The following is a 21632-nucleotide window of genomic DNA, read 5'->3' as shown; positions in this document are numbered from 1 at the left end:
ATTGATATAGAAACACGGATATAACTGGGTCAGCTTTTGCACAAGTGTCAGCTGTCACGTCCCCTCCACCATCCTGTGTGCACTCAAATGGGCGTGTTGCCACAGCAACCGTTCACACGCCTTGCCATCCGAGACCACCTGGGAGAGGCCTCAACATGCACCAGTGCGTGCACGAACATACAGTACAAACAATGATAACGCGCCCACACACAACTGTGTACAATAGTCACTCAACCACATGTAGATCCATATCTATATATAGACATGAGCAAGCAGAAAGTAACACATACAGTTGATTTGGTGACAATGTTAAAAATGCTAAAACACACACTTTAAAAACGTTGTACACCAACGCACACATATGAACGGTTAACAGTAAGAAGGACTTTTACCAGTTTGTGGTACTGCTGCTTCTCTTGGCGGAGAGCAGCCATTTCTTGTCTCAAAACTCGATTTCTCTCCTCCAGGAGGCGAAAGCGACTAACGTTTTGGCCGAGCTGGGATGAAACCTCCAACTTTGACTGAAAGACAAGAAATAATATGAGGTTAAAATTTTCTTTAAATCGTCATAATTTTATGATAAATGCTATTAATTTAAATGTTACACTTTATGATACAAGTACCATCTTAAAAAATATTTAGCTCTCAAGTACAACTACCATAATCAACATTAAAATACTTTAGCGTATTAAGCCTAAGTGTTCATCAAAAATTTTACATATTTAATATTATTGTAAGCCACTGCATTATGCACAGTTTGAACATTAACACCACTTAAACATAGGGGGAAAAAACAAAGCTATACTTGAATAATTCAATTAAAAGGTATTACACATAAATGTTAAATTAAATAAAAATACCTAAATAAAAACAAACAGTTCTTAAAGACTAAATGCAAATGTATTGAGTATAAAAGTTCAATACAACTGAATTGTAATTGGGCTGTGATTCTTACAAGTACCACTAGAAGGAGCCCACATACAACATTCATGTTAGGTTAACAGAAGACACCCATAGGTGCGAATGTGAGTGTAAATGGTTGTGTGTCAACATGTGCCCTGTGATCGGCTGGGAACGAGTCCAGGGTGTACCCCCGCCTCAATGTCAGTTTGGATAGACTCCAGTTCACTCGTGACCTGAAGGGGGGAAAGTGCTATAGAAAATGGATGTATTTAAACTTATTCATCCCTTTTCAAAGTCCGAGAGGTGAACCTAACAAGCATGTATTTGGAATACGGGAGGAATCCAGAGTACCCAGAAAAACTTCACACACCAAGTCAAGTCCAGAGATTCGAACCCAAGACCTCTCAGTTGTGGGGCAGACCTGATTACCACTAGACTACTGTGCTGCCCACATTTATATTATTGTGTAAATATTAGTTTTATTAATACAGCAGCAGAAAATGAACAAGACAAATCCAAATATTACTAGATATCTAACATGAAGGGGGGCAAAATATCCCAAAAGCCACATTGCCAAGTTGACTAAATCTAAGCAAAGAGAAAAGAAATCAGACACTGAAAAAAAGTAGATAAGAACTGCCCTATAATGTGGTGGATAGAGAACTGATACACCTGACACCTGTTACAGTTTGGATACAAATGCGCTCAAGCATGACTGAACTTTTTCAACGGCATTGCTTCTAAATCACTTCTAATTAGTAGCTCAGGCGTTCTAATTAACCAGGAGGGGTAACAACAAAGATTATGGCTGCAGACAACAAAGAGGACGAGTGTGCCCGGCCCCATGTCAGACTGGGTCCCAATTGTGTCATCCGCGTTGGAGACCTCATCCCTGTACCGAAGGAAACAAGCAAAGCTCCTCTGACAGGAGCTGCGTTAGAGTTGGCCAACAATGATGTGCTCATTCTCTTTGGGGTCATCACAAGCACTGACAAAGCTAGAAAACTGATTAGGGGGGATTAAAAAAAAAAAACGAGCATTGCAGGCCTTGCTTCCACTTCATCATTCACTTTGCATCCAAATGTGTATGTGATGAGATGCTAAGTATTGTACCATACTACTTTCATAAAGTGAGCTATGTGAACCAGGGGGGGGGGGGGGGGGGGGTTGCAGCAGCTCAAGATAAATTAAGAAAAAATATAGTTTTGGTTTGTTTTAAATTTTTATTTGTGTTGTAACTTGAGCGCTAGACCTAAGAAGAACAAAAAAATTTACAAAGACATAAGGATTTATATACAGACACGAAAGTGTTTTCATAAAATTTCACAAAGGCTTTGCAGTTTTTTTCTTTTTAAATCGGGTATTAAAATTAGATTTTAATTAATTAGTGTAATGATTTCAATTTAAGTGTACCCTTTTTTAATTAGTTTAAAAGTAGATTAAACAAAGAATAAAATTACATTTAGAAAAAGATTACACCCCTGGAAAATTATATAAATCACATGGAAATTCTGATGAGGTCAAGCAATAAGAATAAAGTCGGAATGTTACGAGAAAAGGGCTGTAATATTACAAGAAAAAAATGAATATTAGAGAAATAAAGTATTTATAATGCAAACAAAATTAATAGTATGGGAAATAAATGAGGAAAGCGTTTTTGTGAAATGTTACAAAAAGTGAAATTGTAATACTGTGAGGAAAAGGTTCAGTCATGATATCATGTAGGGGGAAAAAGTCACAATGGTACTTTGATAAATTTGTGTGCGCGTAGCCAAGCCTGCCACAGGCATCCCCTGAGGTAATCTTATTTCTGACTAGGAGTTATTTCAATAAATTGTCATACTGCCATCCGGTGAGTGAGAGATACACTTACTTGCATCACTGCTGCACCAATGCCAAGCACATTCAGGCAAAGGCGAGAGCATTAAATGAATCAAACCCATAGAGCCTTGAGAATCTAAGAACATCCTCGCTCTGAAATCATCCCTCTTGTTGTTCCCTCCCTCTCGTGGGTGCTGCTCCTTTTTTAACCACAGACACAAAGGCATGAAGACAATCCACGTTGCATCCTGACTGAGGTTGTGGTGTATAATGTGATGCCTTTGCTGATGCAATGCCTACCTTAAAGGCCATGCTTCCGCCCTCTGCCCCAAAATGACTTTCCTCACTTTCCCGTCAACATCTGGCACATGGTGTGTGTGTGTGTGTACGTGTGGTTACAAGCCTCTCTAATCTGAAGCTTTAATAGCGTGCCGAGTGTGTGCAAAGCTGTAGCTGGCTGAGAGTCAGTGTGAGCCAAGACACTTGCAGTGACTTCATGTCACCGTCACACACAGAGACATTCCCTCAGCTCCGTCGTTGCATGAGTAGTTCACTCACACTCGCTGCTCCTTTATCCAGTTGCGCTTGAATACCCACACATCAATATATCGCAGGCCTGTCGAGCTCTTGCATGCTGTAGACGTGCATGCCTTTCTCTACGGACCACGTTGAAAAACAAAACAAAAAAAAGTGCTCTTTTAAATGTTGCATTATAGCAATGTTTTGCAACCTTACATTTGAAAAATCTCAAAGCACACCACCAAATGTAATGTCAAGATGATAACTGCGTGTTCATGATTGTATATATTTTCCCTTGTCAGTCATAAAAGTCAACTTCGATTTAATATTTACCGCAAGACAGGTTAATAGTAAATAATCATAACTTTTTGTTTGACAAATACCACAAGCTTAGCACATCTGCCTCACAGTTCTGTGGACCGGGGTTCAAATCCCGGCCCCGCCTGTGTGGAGTTTGCATGTTCTCCTCGTGCCTGAGTGGGTTTTCTCCGAGCCCTCCGGTTTCCTCCCACATCCCAAAAACATGCTGGTAGGTTGATTGAAGACTCTAAATTGCACCGTAGGAGTGAATGTGTGTGTGAATGGTTGTTTGTTTCTATGTGCCCTGCGATTGGCTGCCGACCGGTTCAGGGTGTACCCCGCCTCCCGCCCGAAGATAGCTGGGATAGGCTCCAGCAGCCCGCGACCCTAGTGAGGATAAGCGGTAAAAGAAAATGGATGGATGGATGGAAATACCACAAGCAGAGCATTTGTATCCTGAAATAGTTACATAGCCCAGTGTTCACTGGATGGCAGAGTCAATGAGGCAATGTATCTACCCAAAATTCACCTCATGCTCCTGTCTCCCACCAATATTTGAATTTTGTTCCTCTCTTAATCACCTTCTAAATCCAAGTCCACATTCAACTTCAGTGAAATGTTTTGCGCTTACAGCCTGAGTTGCAGTTGGTGTCAGTAGTCCTTCATTGGACCAAGGACAGTACAGAGGGAAGGAGAGACTACAGTGTGCGTGAGTGAGAAGAGAAAGCAGAAACATACGCTCTGTTCCACTCTGTTACCTAGCAACGCTCGCCAGCCGCCTGTTCTCTTCCTTGCTCCAGACACATTCTCTTCAGGCATGACACGGAGCCATGAGAGTCAGGATTTAGGAGCAGATGGAGAGTTGGATTGGAGGGGAAATACACTGTGAACTACTTCTAAGTCGGGGAAAATGCCAAGGGCCAGGAGTCATTTAACCATGTCAGACTGGTACAATAGCCTCAAGTGTTGACCTGCACCCACCCTCAACTCTGATTTTAACACTTGTCAACTGCATTTGACCCCTCTGAGTCATTCAACAGGAGTTTTAAATAAAGCCTCCCTCTCGACAAAAAAATAAATAAATCAATAGGCGATTATAATCCTCGTCAAAAGAGGATTTCCTTGGGGGGGAGGTTAAGATGTTAAATATGTCCATTTTGGATTAAGTAAATAGTGAAAAACTTGGCTTGAGTGTTTAAGTTGATCAATTTTAGCGTGTATTTTATTGCTATTACTAGATTAACAAGCAATGCCATGCATGTGGCCTATTTACAATCTGATTAATAGAGCAGTTATTTTAGATATCAGCTATTTTTGGATGGCCGACCAGAAGCTGGTTATAATATATGTTTTAAGTTGCCATCAAAGCAAATACTAATGTTGTACAATATGGTGCAATTAGAGGATGTGGAGGTCCACAGCAAAGCTCAGATAACCCCTTGACGCATTACATAATGTATCAGAAAAAAAATAACAATAGCACAATAAGTGAATTTAAACATCCTCTTAGCAGCATTATGAAACGGAAAAATATGGTAGTCACCAGCTGGAAATAACAAATGCTTAACCAGCAGTAAAGGAACTTTCACTTTTAAGTCAGTATATAAAAAAAGTGATAGATGTTTGCAGTTGAGATGCTTAACTGCAACATTTGTTTGGTTTAAAAGATGCATTCCACTATTACAGGTGCATCTCAATAAATTAAAACAGTGGTTCTCAAACATTTCATACCAAGTACCACCTAAAAAAAATACTTAACTCTCCAACTACCACCATAATGACAAACATTAAAATACAGTACCTTAGTCATCCTAAGTGTTAATCAAAAACAAGGTAGTGGTTTTCACTGTAACATATAGAGACAGACAACCATTTACACTCAAATTCAGACTATCATAAGTGGGAACTGAACCCACAACATCTGCACTGAAGTCAGGCGAGTGAATCACTCGACCAGTCAGTGACTGTTGTTATAAAGTTAATGCAAAGATTTTAGCTTTTACGGAAGTGGCAGCATTAAAGGTCTCGTATTTTGCCAAGCCAACTTTTTCTTTGGGATTCTTTATTTGGGATTTAACATTGTCTATATATAAACATGTGAAATATGAATTAAAATCCTTCACGCATTTCTGAGTTCCAGACGTTTTTCAGCCGAGAGGGCTGAAATCAGATCATTTGAATTTCTCGAGCTTATCTACGTCACCGCTTTCGAGCCAGCACTGTCAACATGACAAACACGTAGGCTCTCACAATTGGGTCTTCTACACGGAGGCAACCAATCAGAGAAAAGGGTGCGGTCTTGGCCAAATATGGACAGAGCGGATATAAAATTGAGTCAAACAGAAGTAGCTGTCAGAGGGTCCTTTTCTGGACACTTGAATTGTATGTTTTTTTTTGCTTTTTTACGAAATTGAGACTTTTATACTTAGTCCATGTTAGAGAGTCACTCTATGGAGGTCTAAATAGCCAAAATACAGGACCTTTAAGTTGCAATATTGGTCCACACGACAGCAGCTCAGTACCTTTTCCTTGGCTTGTCCGTGGTCGTGGTGTGTCTTCCTGGCAGCAATCAAAGCCAGCTGTCTCTGCATCCACTGTAACTCCATCTGAGAGTGCCTCAGCAGCTCCTCCACATTAACACCGGATGTGTGATCCCGCATTGTCACCTGCACACCACCATCAAATATATACACACACGTGAGTCACCATGCAAAAGCCGTCATCACACACCCACATAAGCACATGGTCGTTGATTATGCAAAGAATGCATATGCACATTGAGCGTGTTTCTTTAATGTGCCAAGCAACTGGATAGCGACCAGTCGAGAGTGTGCCTCTCCTCTTGGCCAAAGTCTCCTGGCATAGGCTCCAGCTCACATTAAAACCTAATGATCACAAGCACAATAGAAAATGAATGAATGGATGTTGTTTCCTTTAGCAGTGGCAATTTTGCATTAGGGACAGACAGCACAATGCAGATCCAGCAGGGGGTGAAAAGAGCATGTTAACTTTTCTTAAAGAATACTAATTTAATATCAGAATTGTACATAAGCAATTTGTGTCATAATCCCTATGGATGAAAAATAAATGTTATTATTTGATCTTACTATGTCATTGTGTATGCTACTATGCTATAAAAAAAAAAGTGTTCAGTTGTGTATTGAAAGTTTAAGAAATAATACCTGAGAGACTATTGTACTTCACCTGGTAGGTAGCCACACATCCATTTTCTGTACTGCTCGTCATTATTAAGGTCACAGTGGGCTGGCGCCTCTCCAAGCTGACTTTGGGTGAGAGGCGGGGCAAACACAAATCACAAGGCACATGTAGCCAAACAACCATTAATACTACTACTCACCTATGTACAATTTAGAGTCTTTAATAACCAAACATACCTTTTCGGGAATGTGTGAGGCAGTCCGAAGAAAACCCATGCACGCCAAACAGTAGGGCATGAGTCGGGATCTCAAACCAGAACCTTTTGACTGTGAGGCAGATGTGCTAACCACTACTTATTGCGCTGCCCTGTTAGGTAGCCAGGTGAATACAAAAATGCCTGCTCAGTAGTCACTCTTTTTGGGGAGGTACAATAATATTAAAAACTAACATGTACAGGTGAATTCCAAGTTTTGATTAGTTTTTTAAATATAGTTTGACCTGAAACAAAGAAACTACCCAATGTAATTAGTAATTTGTATCAATCACAAACAAAAAAATAGCCAAAAAAATGTAATTTGGTATTGAGTAAGCAGAAGCTCCTTGTCACTTACTGTAGGATTCCTGCATCTTCTTTCATTAAAAACTCATAACTTGCTCTCTTTCAGGCACATAAGAATCCGTGACAGGTATGATCACTTCTCCATTAGATGTCTCCGTCATTTCACCAGTGTGCATTTGTAGAAGCTGACTGTAGTGATTGATATGATGCACCAACATGCATGTGTTCAGTGAGAGGCCGAGCTCCACTGCGGTTATATAAGAGAGGATTACAGAAACTCTCTCAACACAATTACAATAACATTTTTCTGCCACTGCTAAATCCCAGTGTATGTCATCCTTCTTTTTACGTCTGTACGTAGACTTGCTTATACTTAAGAGACCAGCAGCCGTTTCCAAAGCAGTGTATTTTTTTATTCATGTGGGTAGCATTCCATCCATCCATTTTCTATAACGAATCCCAAGCCGGGTGCCATAGCACACTATGGTGCAGTGACAGATCATCCAGGGTGCTGTGGTAAATTACCCAATTTCATTTAATTTGTCCAAAAAACATTTAATTACAACAACTATATTTTTGGTCATCCATCTATGACTTTTCTTGAGTTTTAGAATTAAACTACTGAAATGAATTAAGTTTTCACAATATTCTAATTGAGATGTACCTGTATCTTCGTTTATTTTTCAATTGACACTTCAGCACAGCATCAACAGATACAGTATAAACGATGTAAAGCTATCGTCACGAGGAAGCGGTAAATACAAGCGTAAACTTGCACACAAAATGTTACATCACTGATGCTATTGTATACTTACCCCTTTAAATGATCTTCTGTGGTTACCTGCATCATCTTGACAGCAATGTTACATGCTTCTGGCACCTCACCCTCTTGATCTTCGCACATGACCATCTTCTATTCCTCATTGTGCAGAACATATTTTAAAAAGCAATATAAACACAACTCACGACGACGCCTCGTGCTGCCAAAGCATGACTAGAAATGTGTGCAGCCTGCGAGCAGATTTTTTTGGACGGCGTCTCCCTGATGACTTGCTCTTTTGAGACCCAAGTCCCGTATTGCTTCCCAGTGTTCTTCGGCCCAAAGACTCCCTGCTGCGTGGCCATATGGCACACTTAACAAAAGAGGAAGAAACAAGAGGGAGAGGGGCATTTGAGGCTGAGCTCATCTGCAACAGACAGTGAAGTTATGCTTGTTAACATGACCAAAAAGGCCTTTAAACATGTTACGCTTCATTACTTTCATTTTATTTTGGGGCACGTTTTCACACCGTTTGCTTTACGATTGCAGTTTAAACAACAAACATGCACTACAATAGCAACATTAGCATATGCTGTGACATGTGTTTATGTGGAAGGAAGGATATGGCGTATATCTAACAATATATATTGGGTTTAAGATTTTCAGTGTTTCCACCCATTCATTCACTCCTTGTGAAGTCATTTCATGGTGTTTCATAGAGTTGGGGGTCAGTCAGAGATCATGACAGAAACATCTGGAGACTGTGGGGAGTTGTGTAAAAAATGTTTTACTGATATAAGATACATCAGCATGTTAGGATGCTGGTGTTTACACTTTTACCAATGAGAAGTCATGTTCATGCTAGGTTGCAATAAACCTAAACATATTAAAGGTCCCCAGTATTGATCCCACACTCTTTCACTCCAGACAGAAGTGCTGTCCCATCACATCTTTTCCCACTTTCAGCAGCTGTGTGGCAGTTTCAAACTCCAGTGGGATGCTCTTGCTCGAAGTCTGCTTCAAGTCTCTCTCCATCACCTGAGTGGACAGAGAACATTTATTGTGCTGCTTACATGGTTACAGGGATTAAGGTGTTATGGTTAGTGAAATATCCTATCGCCTCAAACAGCGGCCTCTGTTCTCAAACTGGGTTTACATTGCATGGTCCAAATAACACAATTCCGATTTTTAGCTGTAATCTGCTCTCTTCAAATCAGAATTCTGCCTCTTCCATATCTGTTTAAAAGTATGATATGTATCAGGTATTGTGCCAACGCAAGTGCAGCATAAACACGCAGATTGGTTATACCACATCAATGCGAGCTTTACGTCATCGAATACAGTACACCAATTGATGATGCATACATACCCACATGAGCCCAAGCAACACGGATAAACACATTTAAAAAAAACACTCACTGTAAATCTGAACTACAGCAAAAGCATAAACAATTAAATGTGGTCCAACTATGCTACATTAGAGCTGTGTCCAATTAATAAGTGACAGCACTTATCAAATAATAAGTTCCCACATTGGCGAGTGGAATAATTGGAATAATATGGAGGTTACCCTTATGCAAATCGGTGGAAGGGAAGAGTCAGCCCAGGCCAAGTAAACACTATGTAACGTTTAAGATTTGTATCGTTTACTTCCAGCGGACGTCTGGTTAGCACAACTGCCTCACAGTTCTGAGTACCGGGGTTCAAATTCCGGCCTCGCCTGTGTGGAGTTTGCATGTTCTCCCCGTGGCTGAGTTGGTTTTCTCCGGGCACTCCGGTTTCCTCCCACATCCCAAACACCTGCGTGGTAGGTTGATTGAAGACTCTAAATTGTCCATAGGTGTGAATGTGAGTGTGAATGGTTGTTTGTTTCTGTGTGCCCTGCGAGTGACTGGCGACCAGTTCAGGGTGTACCCCGCCTCTCGCCCGAAGATACCTGGGATAGGCTCCAGCACCCCTGCAACCCTAGTGAGGAGAACCGGTACAGAAAATGGATTGATGGATTGTTTACTTCCATGTTGTCATTGCCCAAAGTTGGCGCTTTTGGAGTTATTTAATTGCAATTTGAGATTCTGCATATGCAGCATGTTTCATGTGTTCTGCCAGTGTCAACAGCCACATCGGATATGTGTCACTTGAAATGTACATGGAATTAGATGATTAAAAAAATGCGGGGAACACTATAATACTAATACCACCATGTATGGTGGTAGATGTCGTTACCACAGCACACACACCCTACAGAGCAGACAAGCCATCTGTAAAGCTAAAGTTTCGAAAAAAATTAAAGCCAATACATATAATATGCATTAGGCCTTTGCCAGAATTTATGCTTTGCCATCCCTGAACAATGCTTTGTACTCTGCAGTTGAGTAAATTAACACCCTTGCCAGAAAATACTGTTTTGAAATCTATATTACAATGAATGAAAAGATTCTAAGTCCCATATCACCTCAAATGTTGTTATCTCGAGCACCTCACTGATGTCATCCTCCTTTTGTGACAATGGTGTGTTGATCAACATGGCAATTTTGGCCACATCTGGATGGTAATGCCTCTGCAGTGTCTGCAGAAATACAGGATGAACATGACAGACACTTACATTCAGAGTAAAAAGCGTAGGTGTGAATGTGAGTGCGAATTGTTGTTTGTTTCTATGTGCCCTGCGATTGGCTGGCGACTGGTTCAGGGTGTACCCTGCCTCCCGCCCGAAGATAGCTGGGATAGGCTCCAGCAGCCCGCGACCCTAGTGAGGAGAAGCGGTAAAGAAAATGGATGGAAGTATTGAAAAGGGGTTTGTAATTGGGTCTAGATGCCACAAGTTTGGCAACAGAGCACTTAAAACAGAGAGGATCGTAAAGAATCAACACCACTCATCTGGCAAGTACACAATCATGAACCCGTGGTATATAAACAACTATTCAGTAGTAAAATTATTCAACACAAACAAACCACATTTACACTCATCAATAGTCACTTCTGACTGTGCACGAGGTGCATTCAAGGACAACAAGACAAGTCAACAAGACAGGGCATTTCAAACACAGGCGATAAAAACACACATCAATGAGTTAAATCTAACAGCAACACCAAGATTCCATCTGATCACGCCGAAATAATACTTTAACTGCTTTGACCTGAGCACAAAAACAGCGAAGAGCCAATTTTTCAGCAAATAATGGCGTAGAAGTTCCCAAAAATGTTAAACAGCGAATTCACGGGGGTTAACTGTGTAATGCCATTAAATCATGTTTAAAATATTTTCTTAAAAAATCTTTTGGAAACCAGCCGTGACAAACTCGTGGTTAAGTTGTAGTCAGTGTCGGGAATGAAAGCTTACACACCTTAATTTCCCACAGGCTGCTCTCTAAGGCATGGCACTGAGCAGGGTCATCCTCATCCATTAGATATGGGTCTTCCAAAAGCTCTGTCATTGTGAAACGCACAGTTAAGAGGCTTCTGTGAGTTTATCATATACCAAATCAGACCTTACCATCTTCCGCATTGGGCTGGTGAATGAGGACCCGACAGGACGGGTGGCGACGGATCAGGTTGTAGATGAACGGCAGCACGATGAGGAGCGCTGTGGGCGGGGCTGTGAGGGCCAATCGGGCCAGGCGTTTGGCAAAAGCAGCCACAAGGTACAGCGGCAGGTGGCTGGAGTCGAAATGTATCATTAAATGTCCATGTACAGTTTCATTAGTGTACTTTCATTCCTGTCACTGGATGGTGTATGAAGGCTTTACCTGGAACTGAGGAACAGGTTGGCCAAATTGAAAAAGCGCGCTCTGTACTTTACATGGAAAATGGAAGGTTCAAGGAGATTGTACAATTTCTTGTAGAAATCAGGGTAATCTCTGAAACACACCAAATACAGCCTAAGTAAATGATTTAGCAAACTCACGTGACCTTAAGCACACATATGTGATCGTTTTTTAGAACGCATCAAAATAAAATTTCATCACAAATCATGTGAGATGCAACTAAAAAGTCCAATCAAACATGAACTTCAACAGTTTTCATTAAATCTGTCACCGACATATTTCGACAATATCTTCATTATTGCGGTTGCTCTTTTCAGTGGTGCAATGCATATATTGAGCTCTTTCAAATATTTTGAATATTCACTAAGAATGTGGTAGAAAATTAACAGCTGTCAATCAAAACTGAGAATTATAAGTCCAAGTCAGACTCAAAACCTTTGTTGCTATTATGCAATGTACAGTGCAATATATACAGGGGTGCATATAATTTTGGTCTGATTTTAAAATGAGCACCAGAGATTGTTCCTTGGTATATATAATATATACAAGAAACAAAAGACATTACTTTATTTATAGCACAGCATGTCCATGCATCCAATTTAGCCTCTGTTTGTTTAAAACTTTTATTTTTCTTGTCGACGTTTTCTGTTTGTTTACAACGCTGACTCTTCCACAATTTAATATTAATGCATATAAATACTCACAGGTTGTGTTGATGTATGAGGACAAAAAGTCCATTGAGGGCCAACAGGCTGATCGCTCCACCTATTAAAAATAAAAAAAGAACTACGGTAGTATGTTTTGCATGGCGAGCTGACACGTGAAAAACAATGTGAGGGTTAGTCGGGATATGGTTGGATTGATTAGCTCAACATTTCTAGGCCCTTTCACACTTGCTCGCTGTCCTGTGTGTACCGATGGGTGATGGGGATTGAAGTCAACCCCCGAATTTGCCAATTTCTGAAATAGTATCAGATGCGTATCGAAAGAGTGTGTGTGTGTGTGTGTGTGTGTGTGTGAGACGTTTACTACCCAAGACCCACTCACCATGTTGATAATTATCTGAGTGCGTGACTCCGCAATGGCAGTCCAAATTTAGATGCAGCAACATACAGCTTCGGTAAGTTCGGTCTTAAAGGGACTAACTTCTCATAAACCAATTTACTGAGACGGCCGCGTTAAAGGGGCTACTGTAGACAGCGAGCCACTGGAAAAAAAAAAAAACAACATACCAACATCATATGATGCAGTCAAGAAGTCGATCATCAGTGTGGGTTTGCTCATGTGGGGCAAAATGGCATCATGGAGGATCACCAAGACCTTTTTATACATATTACTCGGCAACTGAAATATCATAAGAAACGGACAGATTTATGAAAGTCCAGTCAGGTGGAAGATGTGGAAGCACACAAGGCAAGTTTGTGCAGTGGCAAATTTTATGTTACCTTATACTTGAGGAAGCCAAGCCACATCCTTTCGAAGGTACGCTTGTGTTCCTGTGATGAGAAAAGAACATGAAACTCTGAGACAATTATAAACTGGGCAATCATGTTGGAATTTTAGAGCCCACGTACAATTAGTTTGGCAGCTTTCCAGTCCTTGTGTTTTGCTGAAACATGGGCAAAATACATCATTCAGTGTGTGTAAAACAAATCGAATGAAATAAGTCTCACCTTCCTGTTTGACCATGAAATTGGAAAGCTCTGACTCTTCCATTGGCATGCTGATGTTGGACATGAGGGTGAAAATGTTGTGCTGATATACAGGCATCACTTCCTGAAAAAAACAAAAGTCAATACATTACATTTAATTATAGTCTTGGTGTAACAATGAAAAGTACTGTAATAAACCGCAAAGTTGTCTTGCCCCTTGCTTGCTTTTTTCCACTTTGCCCATGTTCTCACGGATGGAGCTCATGACATAATAGCGTACATCCTCCTTCTCCAGGAACTCATGTAACCGAGAGATCAGCAGAGACTTGTCTGTCGTTCGGGACAGCAGTCTGTCCACTACCGCCTATGCAAGACATACAATACAGAACATTTTGCTCTTTAAAGAGGAAATAAATTGAAATAAAATGAGGGGGGCAAAAGAGAGGAAAAGGAAATTAAAGAACCTCAACACAAATTACTAGAGGTCCTTGCTTTATGCTGTTGCATGACAAAAAAAATACCTGCATCAGTTCCCTGGGGAAACTGTAGTGTTCACTCCAGTCCAAGTCCTCAAGGGGATGTTGTCCTTCTCCCGCCGCAAACTTCATCAGGCAACACAGGGAAACTTCCTGTTTGGACAAGTGCTTATCAAAAATAGCTCACTGGTTTTTGTTCCTCCATATTGCATTTTAAGCCAACTCACCTGGACCTCATGAAGTTCATGACTAAGGTGTTCAAGCAGCATCTCCACACAATTGTTGTAACGGTGTCTCATGAAGATGTGATATTTGTCTTCAGCACTATATTCACCTAGTAAAGACATGAGATGCATTGATGATGCGTACGGGTTTAAAATGCAAAGCATATCTGATTAGTGATGGCAGTTGGAACTTAATTTAAAAAGGTAGAACCGCACGCACACAATTCTCCTAAACATGAACTCACCACTCAACGCGTCGTCTTCTGGTGGCAGTTTCCCTTGAAAGAGCTCCCTCCTTTCCAAGAGTGTACAAAACAAACTGCTGCATGCATTGACAGCCGTGACAACATTTTTCTCCTTTTCGGACTGCATAAAGACAAATGCATCAGCATTATTGGCTAAAATGACAGCGTGTTCGCTCATAGCGGTGTGGTATACATACCTGAAGAAACTCAAATACGTCGTAAACTTCATTGGCGTGTTTTCTGCTATGAAGGATACTATCAACTGTACTAGTTATGTCTATTTTAGCTGTTTTTACACAATCCTCTGCTGCTTTTGCCGGCTTCACGTTGCGTTTCTTGGCGGGCGCCATGTTTGTGGTTAGGGGCGGGACTGACCTTCTTCTTCTACTACTGACTCCATGGGATGGTATACTGCTGCCCCCTACAAATCAGTTATAGAACTTCATTGAACAGCTTGTCAGGTTTGATTGACCTGATTTTAATTTAAATCACCCAGTAATCCGCGTAGGTAAGTGTTTTTACTTACTAAGATAATGTATATGTAATTTAATATGTAAATTATTCGGTGTGAATGTGAGTGGTTGTTTGTTTATATGTGCCCTGCGATTGGCTGGCGACCAGTTCGCAGTGTACCCCGCCTATCGCCCGAAGATAGCTGGGATAGGCTCCAGCATGCCGCGACCCTCGTGAGGATAAACTGAGCGGAAGATTAATGAATTAATGTAAATTATTCCAAGTAGACATATTTGCATATCAATAAATTAGAATAATGTAAAAGTTAGTACTTTAATTTAAAGAGCGATCATATATAAATTCATTAAATTAAAATGTTTCAATTATTTTATTTTTAATATTTAAGAATGTTTATCTAATATTCTAATATCTTGAGATTTTGGGTTCCTGCTAGTCGTAAATCAAAATCGTGAAAAATTATATTTAAAAAAAAATAATTTAATATTTTACCTTCTAGTGAACCTCAGTTTTCTTTTTTGAACTACTGAAATACAACAAAAAATAAAAAATAAAAAAAAGCTTTCCACTATATTTTAATTTATTGAAATATTGAGTATGCAACAACCAACTTGGTTAGAATCTTTGCATCTTTAATCTTGATTAATAATCTATCCATTCAGTTTCCATACCGCATATCATCTTCAGAGTCGCAGGTTAATTAATAATTATAAAGTTAACCAACACTTAAGGTATTGTAAATCAGTGCCATGGACATCTGCATCGGTACGGTATAGCTTTATTGTATGTTGCAGGTCCACAAACTCTTAACAAGTACAGTATTATATCCAAGCATCCTCAAACCAAAAGACCTATTGGTTTGTCAGCCTCCCATTTGATGTACTTGATCTTGCGCCACATTGGAAAGGTTATCAATAATCCACATATTTAGGAGGCTAATATTGATTGGCATCTACTTTAATTCTTTTCAAAGTTCTCAAACTTTTTACACCACCGCAAAAATACTAATCTCGCCACGTACTACCAAAACGATCAACATTAAAATACAGTAACTACTGGGCCTAAGTATTCATAAATATAAGGGTTAAGAGGTTTTATTCCTAAAAAGCACATTTAATGTTATTGTAAGCCGCTGTAACATAATGCAGTTTGAACGTTCACTGTAAATAATGAGGAATTTTAAATGTTTTGCACATTAAGTTATTTGTTTACCTAAATAAATGTACTGTACTAGATTTGAAATAATAAAAATAAAATACAAAATAAGCCACCATCACATTTTGCAGTTTGAACATTAAATTCAGTGATTCTTTCACCTACCACTAGAGGAATCACTAGTATCGCCGCTGTAAATAATCAATTGGGCATGGTGGAGTAACGAAAAGGGCTTTTATTATTTTGATTTATGTACAATAGCTATGCAATCTGTGTAATAGAAACCATAAACAATACCGCAAAGAGAAAACCTAACTACTTAAAAATCACAAGAAAAATGAAATAAAGTTTATAGAGAAACGTATTTTTTCATTAAAAAGACTGCAGGTGTGTCTTCTTAATCAGAGTCATTTGCAATATCTGCTTCTTCCTGGAAGAACAGAAGCAATGATTAGTAATGATGAATAAAAAAATATATAAGTACTGCATTACCAGATACCTGTTTCTGCTCCTTATTGTTCTGAGTTTCGGTGGCTGTGCCTTGAAAGTCATGTATGGGCAGTGTGGCCATCCAGCTGCGCATGGAGCCCTCCTGGCACTCCGTCTCCACAATGGTGGGATAAATGTGAGCCTCCTTGAAGGCCTTGATGGCTTCCTCTTCACCGTCCCATTCGAGACATTCGTGTAGCCCGTCCCCTCCGAAGCGTTTGTTATACCTGTCAAAGTGGACCCTCTCCAGGACCAAGCCGAGTCCCGGGGCTTTGGGTACATCCACTTTTTCTTGTTCCCAACTCCGGTCTATAACGTTCTCCTCCGCGTATCCTTTAATGACCGCGATCACGAGGCCGATCATCTTACGGATTTGGTGCATCATAAAGCTCTGGCCTCGCACTTTTATGACAGCAAATTCGTTATTACTGAGGATAAAAGGCTCTCCGCACGACATCTCCGTGATGTAGCGCCGCGCACTTGGGTCCTTCGGTGCCTTTTGGGATGTGAAGTTGTGGAAGTTGTGGGTTCCTTTGTATCGCGCAAACAGAAGATTGACCCTCTGAAGTGTCTCCGGATCGAGGCGAAAGGCTGCCGTGTCGCTCGTGTCGGAGTCTTTATGAGAAAAGGCCACTGTTGGAAGCATGTAAGAATATGTGCGAGCGTCACAGTTGTTTTTGGAATTGAAGCCTTGGGTTACTCGTTTCAGACCTGTGGTTGTGGGGAGGGGGGAGAGCATTACTGTGGTAGCTTTAGAGGTGACTAACTACTCGAATCTCAAATCATCTTTCTCCGCTGAAATTAATAAAAATGCCATTAAGCCATTCTAGACCTCGCCCCAAAAAACACAAAAGGTAGTAGTCTATAATATTGAGCTTTTTAAAAACATACAGTAATGACATAATTAAATAGAGTAAAGAATTACACTGTTTTTGTTTCAATAGATATTGAGCTGGTCCTTCTGGTGTATGCACCTTGACCTGCTGGTGGCCATATACTACAGACAAACAATTAATTAAAAGAGTTAATTAAAGAGTTATAAACTGCAACACCAGTGCTATTCGTTAGCCAGTCTTTAGCAGTTTGCATTGTTTGTTAGCATTAGTTAAACTGACTTATCTAGAGCAAATATGTATTTGTTTTAGATGCATGTGGAATGATCTTTAGTTTGAGAGTAAAACAAATAAAAAACAGAGTGGCAATTAACAGCTTGTGACACCTCATTTTTGAAAAATTGTTGAAAATCTCTCAAACTGCTGCATGTTAAGTGAGTTGAGTTCATTGCCACCATACAGCGCTCGTATCTCTCAGAAGTCAAAACAAAAAAATTCGTCCAAACAATAGCTCATAACTTCAAAAACTCATAAGTCGGGTCACTCGTATCTCAAGACACCACTGTACTTACTTTTGTTGTTATTGTCAAATCATTAAACTGCAAAAAAAACTAATTGACAGTGGCCTACTATGAATACAGTGGAACCTCTAAAGCTGGGTGCCGTACAAATCGTATCGACAATCGGTCAAACTAGAGCATTTCCCTTCCCTTGTATTCAAAGTCAGCAAAGACCAGATTCATTGCAAATTGTTCAACTGTAGAGGTTCCGGTGTATTTATCATCCATATGTCACAGCCAAGACAATAGCTAGTTTTCAATCATCTCTATTCAAAAACAATAACCACCAGAACACAACAATGTGTCAACCTCCAACATGGCGCTGCGTGACTTCACAGAACAACTATCTTTAGTTATTATAATAAATAGAAAATATTTCTCACCGAGGATTCTGATTTGAGGTGGCAGGTGCTCGTTGATTTTTTCAACAATATTTTCAATCATCCATAGCTTCAGAGACACCACTTGGCCCGCCGCTGACACACCCTGAACACAATTATATATCATGTCCTGACAGATTAGTACTCACTATCACAATTCAAATAAGTACTGTAATGTGCAACATGACTGCAAAGATACACTAAAATTGTCGCGGAGTTTTACAGAGGTCATGCAATTGTCAGCAGGGTTGCCAAGTGGTTACGCCATCTGCTTCACAGTTCTGAGGTAGGTCTGACGTTCAGGTTCCAGTTCACCGGCAACCTTAATGGAAGACAAAATGGACGGATGGATGGAGACGACAGTCCTACCTTGTCAGTCCTGGCACATCTTTGGAAAGACATTTTTTTCATTTCATCGCCATGTTTTTCAGGAATGCAGCCTGATTTGATAAGAGCTGTGACGAGATCGTCTTCTATTGTCTTGAACTGAGTGTTCCCAGAATTTCTCTAAACAAAAGTGTTAAGGAATAAGTAATAGAAGAAGGCTGAAAGATTGGAATGTAGTTTTGTTATGTACCTGCATTCCATAATACCCCTTGCCACAGTATGCCATAAGGAGGATCACTTTCTTTTTGGGGTACCGCCTTTCGTCTTCAGTGTTGTCTCCCTCTGATTTGGCTCTCTTTGTGGTTTGAATAACCTCAGTTTCCTCTTTGGAACGTTTCAAGAGATTGGCAGCAGGTTGTTTTTGGGATGCTTCACTCATACTGGAGATTAATTTAAAAACTCCACCTGCAAGGATTATACATATAAACATTTATAGTTGAATTGAATATAGTTTAATCACACTTATGGTTTTATGTGTGAGGAAAATCTTACCGTTTGCTGCTGCTATCCGTCTACTGGTAACCAAGGCGCTCAACGGCAGTCTAGTTTTAAACATGTCCTAAGGCATTTCGGCCATGTTTATCATAATTTGGAAGAGACGTTACTGCTAAAATGAAGCACAGTGATGAAGCTAACGCCGGATAGCACAAGACATTGTAATAAACCAAAATGAAAGAAGAGTTTTTGATGTGCTACGCAAGAAAATGTTTTTCTTGTTTGTCTCACAATTCAACGTTTTCGTTCATCTTAAAAACTTACGAATTTCACTAAATTGACGGTATCACCGATATCCTGGCACATGGAAAATATCAACTTTGACCCCGGATGTAAATACAGTGTAGCGGGATTTTTTTATCGCGTGACTTGTTGTGCTGCGTCAGAAGGCCAAATGCGGAAGTTACACTAACAAATCTCGGAGACCGAGACAGTGTATTCTTGCGAAAAACAAGCTCTTATTATTTTTTTGTTTAAACGTACGATTCGCTTAAAACTTCATATAGTTTTATTTTAACAATTACACCATATTTTTGTTTTTGTTTTTTGTTTGCTGCATTTTTTTCCACCCTTGAAATATGTGTTATTTACTATTGATGTGTTTAACGAGTTTTATAATAAAACCGTACTCGCCTTGATACTTGACAAATGATTTAACTTCCTTCTGTAAGAAATGTTCCAATCTAACTTTATATCAATTAAACAATGTGAAGTAATTTACAATGCTTGGAGACCCGTCTAGTCAAGAAGAGCGGGTATAATACACAAGAAATGGAAAAGAGAGAGAGAATGTGCAGACTTGACTGTATGAGTATAGAAGCATGTCATTGAACATTTAATATACAGATTGTAAATGAAATGTATATCTTTCACAAATGTGCAGATTCGTGGGATGAAAGTCAAACTCAAGTCGTTTGTGAATCTGTGTGTAGTAATATTTTTATCCACTTGAGTGCAGCAGAAGCGTGTAACACTGTCTGAATCCAACTTGTGACTCGCCTAAAAAAAAAAAACTAAAATTCTTTGTGATAAAGCGACAGTGATAGGGGCAGGGCCCTTACCTCCTGAACTCAATAATAAAATAACATGTTAAATGAAAACCTTGTCACCAAGACGTCCAGCACATTCAGAACAGAGGGGTGTCTATATTAATGTTCTTTATGACTAATTCTGGTTGCTCAGAGGAAGAATGTATGCTTTTGATTTTCAAGGGTTTATGTTAGTTACATGTCACGTGAGCTAACAAACATCAAAATAATCTCCTATTATTGTACGTTTTTAGTAAATAGATGGTTTTAGATGGGGATAGGTTAAAAGCAACTGTGAAAGATAACAAGGCCCAAGAATGTTAAGACACTTATAAACCACTGCAAGAACCTTAAAATCCATCCCGACGAACACAAGGAGAAAATGCAGGGATTTTAAAATTTATATAATGTGCTCCCACATTCTGGACTGTTGTCATAAAGGCCTTCGTACACCTCATGCTCATCATAGTAGATCTTACTCTGCAACATTTGAACACTTGTTGTTGGAACAGTATTACTGCATGTTGAACAGTATTACTGCACTACTGGACACTTTATATTGCTTACCGACACTCTGCTTTTAACATTTGCATTTATGTCCAAAATATAATGTGTTGTATAGCTTTTTGCTCTAGTACTAGAGAGGCTCCAGCTACCAGACACACATGCCGTGTGTGTTTTAATAAACACTATACCTGGCCAATAAAGATAATTCTGATTCAGATCACTCTCACAATTAGTCAAAAGGTGTTTTTACAGGTCACATAGAATATAAAGAAAAACAAGGGTTATCAATGCAGCGAAGCAGCAAAGGAGGATTTTCCACATCTAAAACAGTAATCAAATTATCAAAAGCAAAAGCTTGACGCCGCTTACACTGCCTCCTCAAATAACCAAAATAAATGAGTGTAAAATGCATTTATTGTGAGCAGAGAACCCACAGCTGTTACACCAGGCGGACTGAGTTATGTAACTGGTTCAACTCAGCAACTATAACTCATTACAAAAACAGGAAGCATTAAATGAGACAGGGAAAATATAATAATAATTAATAATAATAAATAAATAATAATACTTTTGCAGACATAAAAACTAATATATTTTGTCTTTTTTTTTAATTAAAATAAATTATATACTGTCCATCCATCCATTTTCTGAGCTGCTTATCCTCACTAGGGTCGCGGGCGTGCTGGAGCCTATCCCAGCTGTCATCGGGCAGGAGGCGGGGTACACCCTGAACTGGTTGCCAGCCAATCACAGGGCACATACAAACAGACAACCATTCGCACTCACAGTCACACCTACGGGCAATTTAGAGTCTATTATATACTGTTTCAACTCAAATTAATTCTTCAAAATTACAATGCATAAAGTGAAATTAAGAGTATCTAGTTGCATTGTCATCAACAGTTTAGTGATAAACCTTTTTTTAAATTATTTTTTAAATACTTT

The 21632-nt window shown here is 39.6% G+C and overlaps 3 protein-coding genes across 11 annotated transcripts in view; all 3 read right to left on the bottom strand.

Annotated features, from left to right (window-relative positions):
* Nucleotides 1-6918, bottom strand: part of rimbp2a (RIMS binding protein 2a) — a 71868-nt gene extending 64950 nt beyond the window's left edge. For 2 of the 9 annotated variants that reach the window (XM_061800080.1, XM_061800079.1), the window contains exons 1-3: nt 6748-6917; nt 6066-6209; nt 393-521 (exon numbers count right to left, since the gene is read on the bottom strand). In XM_061800080.1, coding sequence (XP_061656064.1) covers nt 393-521; nt 6066-6209; nt 6748-6885 — 411 coding nt within the window. In that variant the 5' untranslated portion in view covers nt 6886-6917. Of the gene's footprint in view, nt 1-392; nt 522-6065; nt 6210-6747 lie in introns of all 9 variants that reach the window. The other 7 variants (XM_061800075.1, XM_061800078.1, XM_061800081.1 and 4 more) reach the window with 6 other exon arrangements.
* A 1869-nt stretch (nt 6919-8787) lies between these two features.
* On the bottom strand, nt 8788-14834 carry noc4l (nucleolar complex associated 4 homolog). Its single transcript, XM_061800083.1, has 15 exons — nt 14580-14834; nt 14383-14503; nt 14141-14247; nt 13959-14066; nt 13652-13801; nt 13459-13561; nt 13360-13394; nt 13231-13281; nt 13018-13129; nt 12490-12550; nt 11768-11878; nt 11515-11678; nt 11366-11448; nt 10474-10587; nt 8788-9059 (listed from the first exon to the last, which is right to left on the bottom strand). Exons 1-15 carry the CDS (start codon nt 14730-14732, stop codon nt 8940-8942), a joined length of 1593 nt encoding a protein of 530 aa, XP_061656067.1. The 5' UTR covers nt 14733-14834; the 3' UTR covers nt 8788-8939.
* A 1394-nt stretch (nt 14835-16228) lies between these two features.
* On the bottom strand, nt 16229-19504 carry pus1 (pseudouridine synthase 1). The gene is made up of 6 exons (XM_061747513.1): nt 19150-19504; nt 18848-19062; nt 18640-18777; nt 18274-18376; nt 16508-17208; nt 16229-16438 (listed from the first exon to the last, which is right to left on the bottom strand). Exons 1-6 carry the CDS (start codon nt 19211-19213, stop codon nt 16406-16408), a joined length of 1254 nt encoding a protein of 417 aa, XP_061603497.1. The 5' UTR covers nt 19214-19504; the 3' UTR covers nt 16229-16405.
* Between the last annotated feature and the right edge of the window lie 2128 nt (nt 19505-21632).

The sequence above is a fragment of the Phyllopteryx taeniolatus genome, chromosome 15 (genome assembly GCF_024500385.1).
Source record: "Phyllopteryx taeniolatus isolate TA_2022b chromosome 15, UOR_Ptae_1.2, whole genome shotgun sequence".
Taxonomy (NCBI): domain Eukaryota; kingdom Metazoa; phylum Chordata; class Actinopteri; order Syngnathiformes; family Syngnathidae; genus Phyllopteryx; species Phyllopteryx taeniolatus.
The sequence above is the reverse complement of the archived record's forward strand: the minus strand, read 5'-3'. Positions and strand labels throughout refer to the sequence as shown.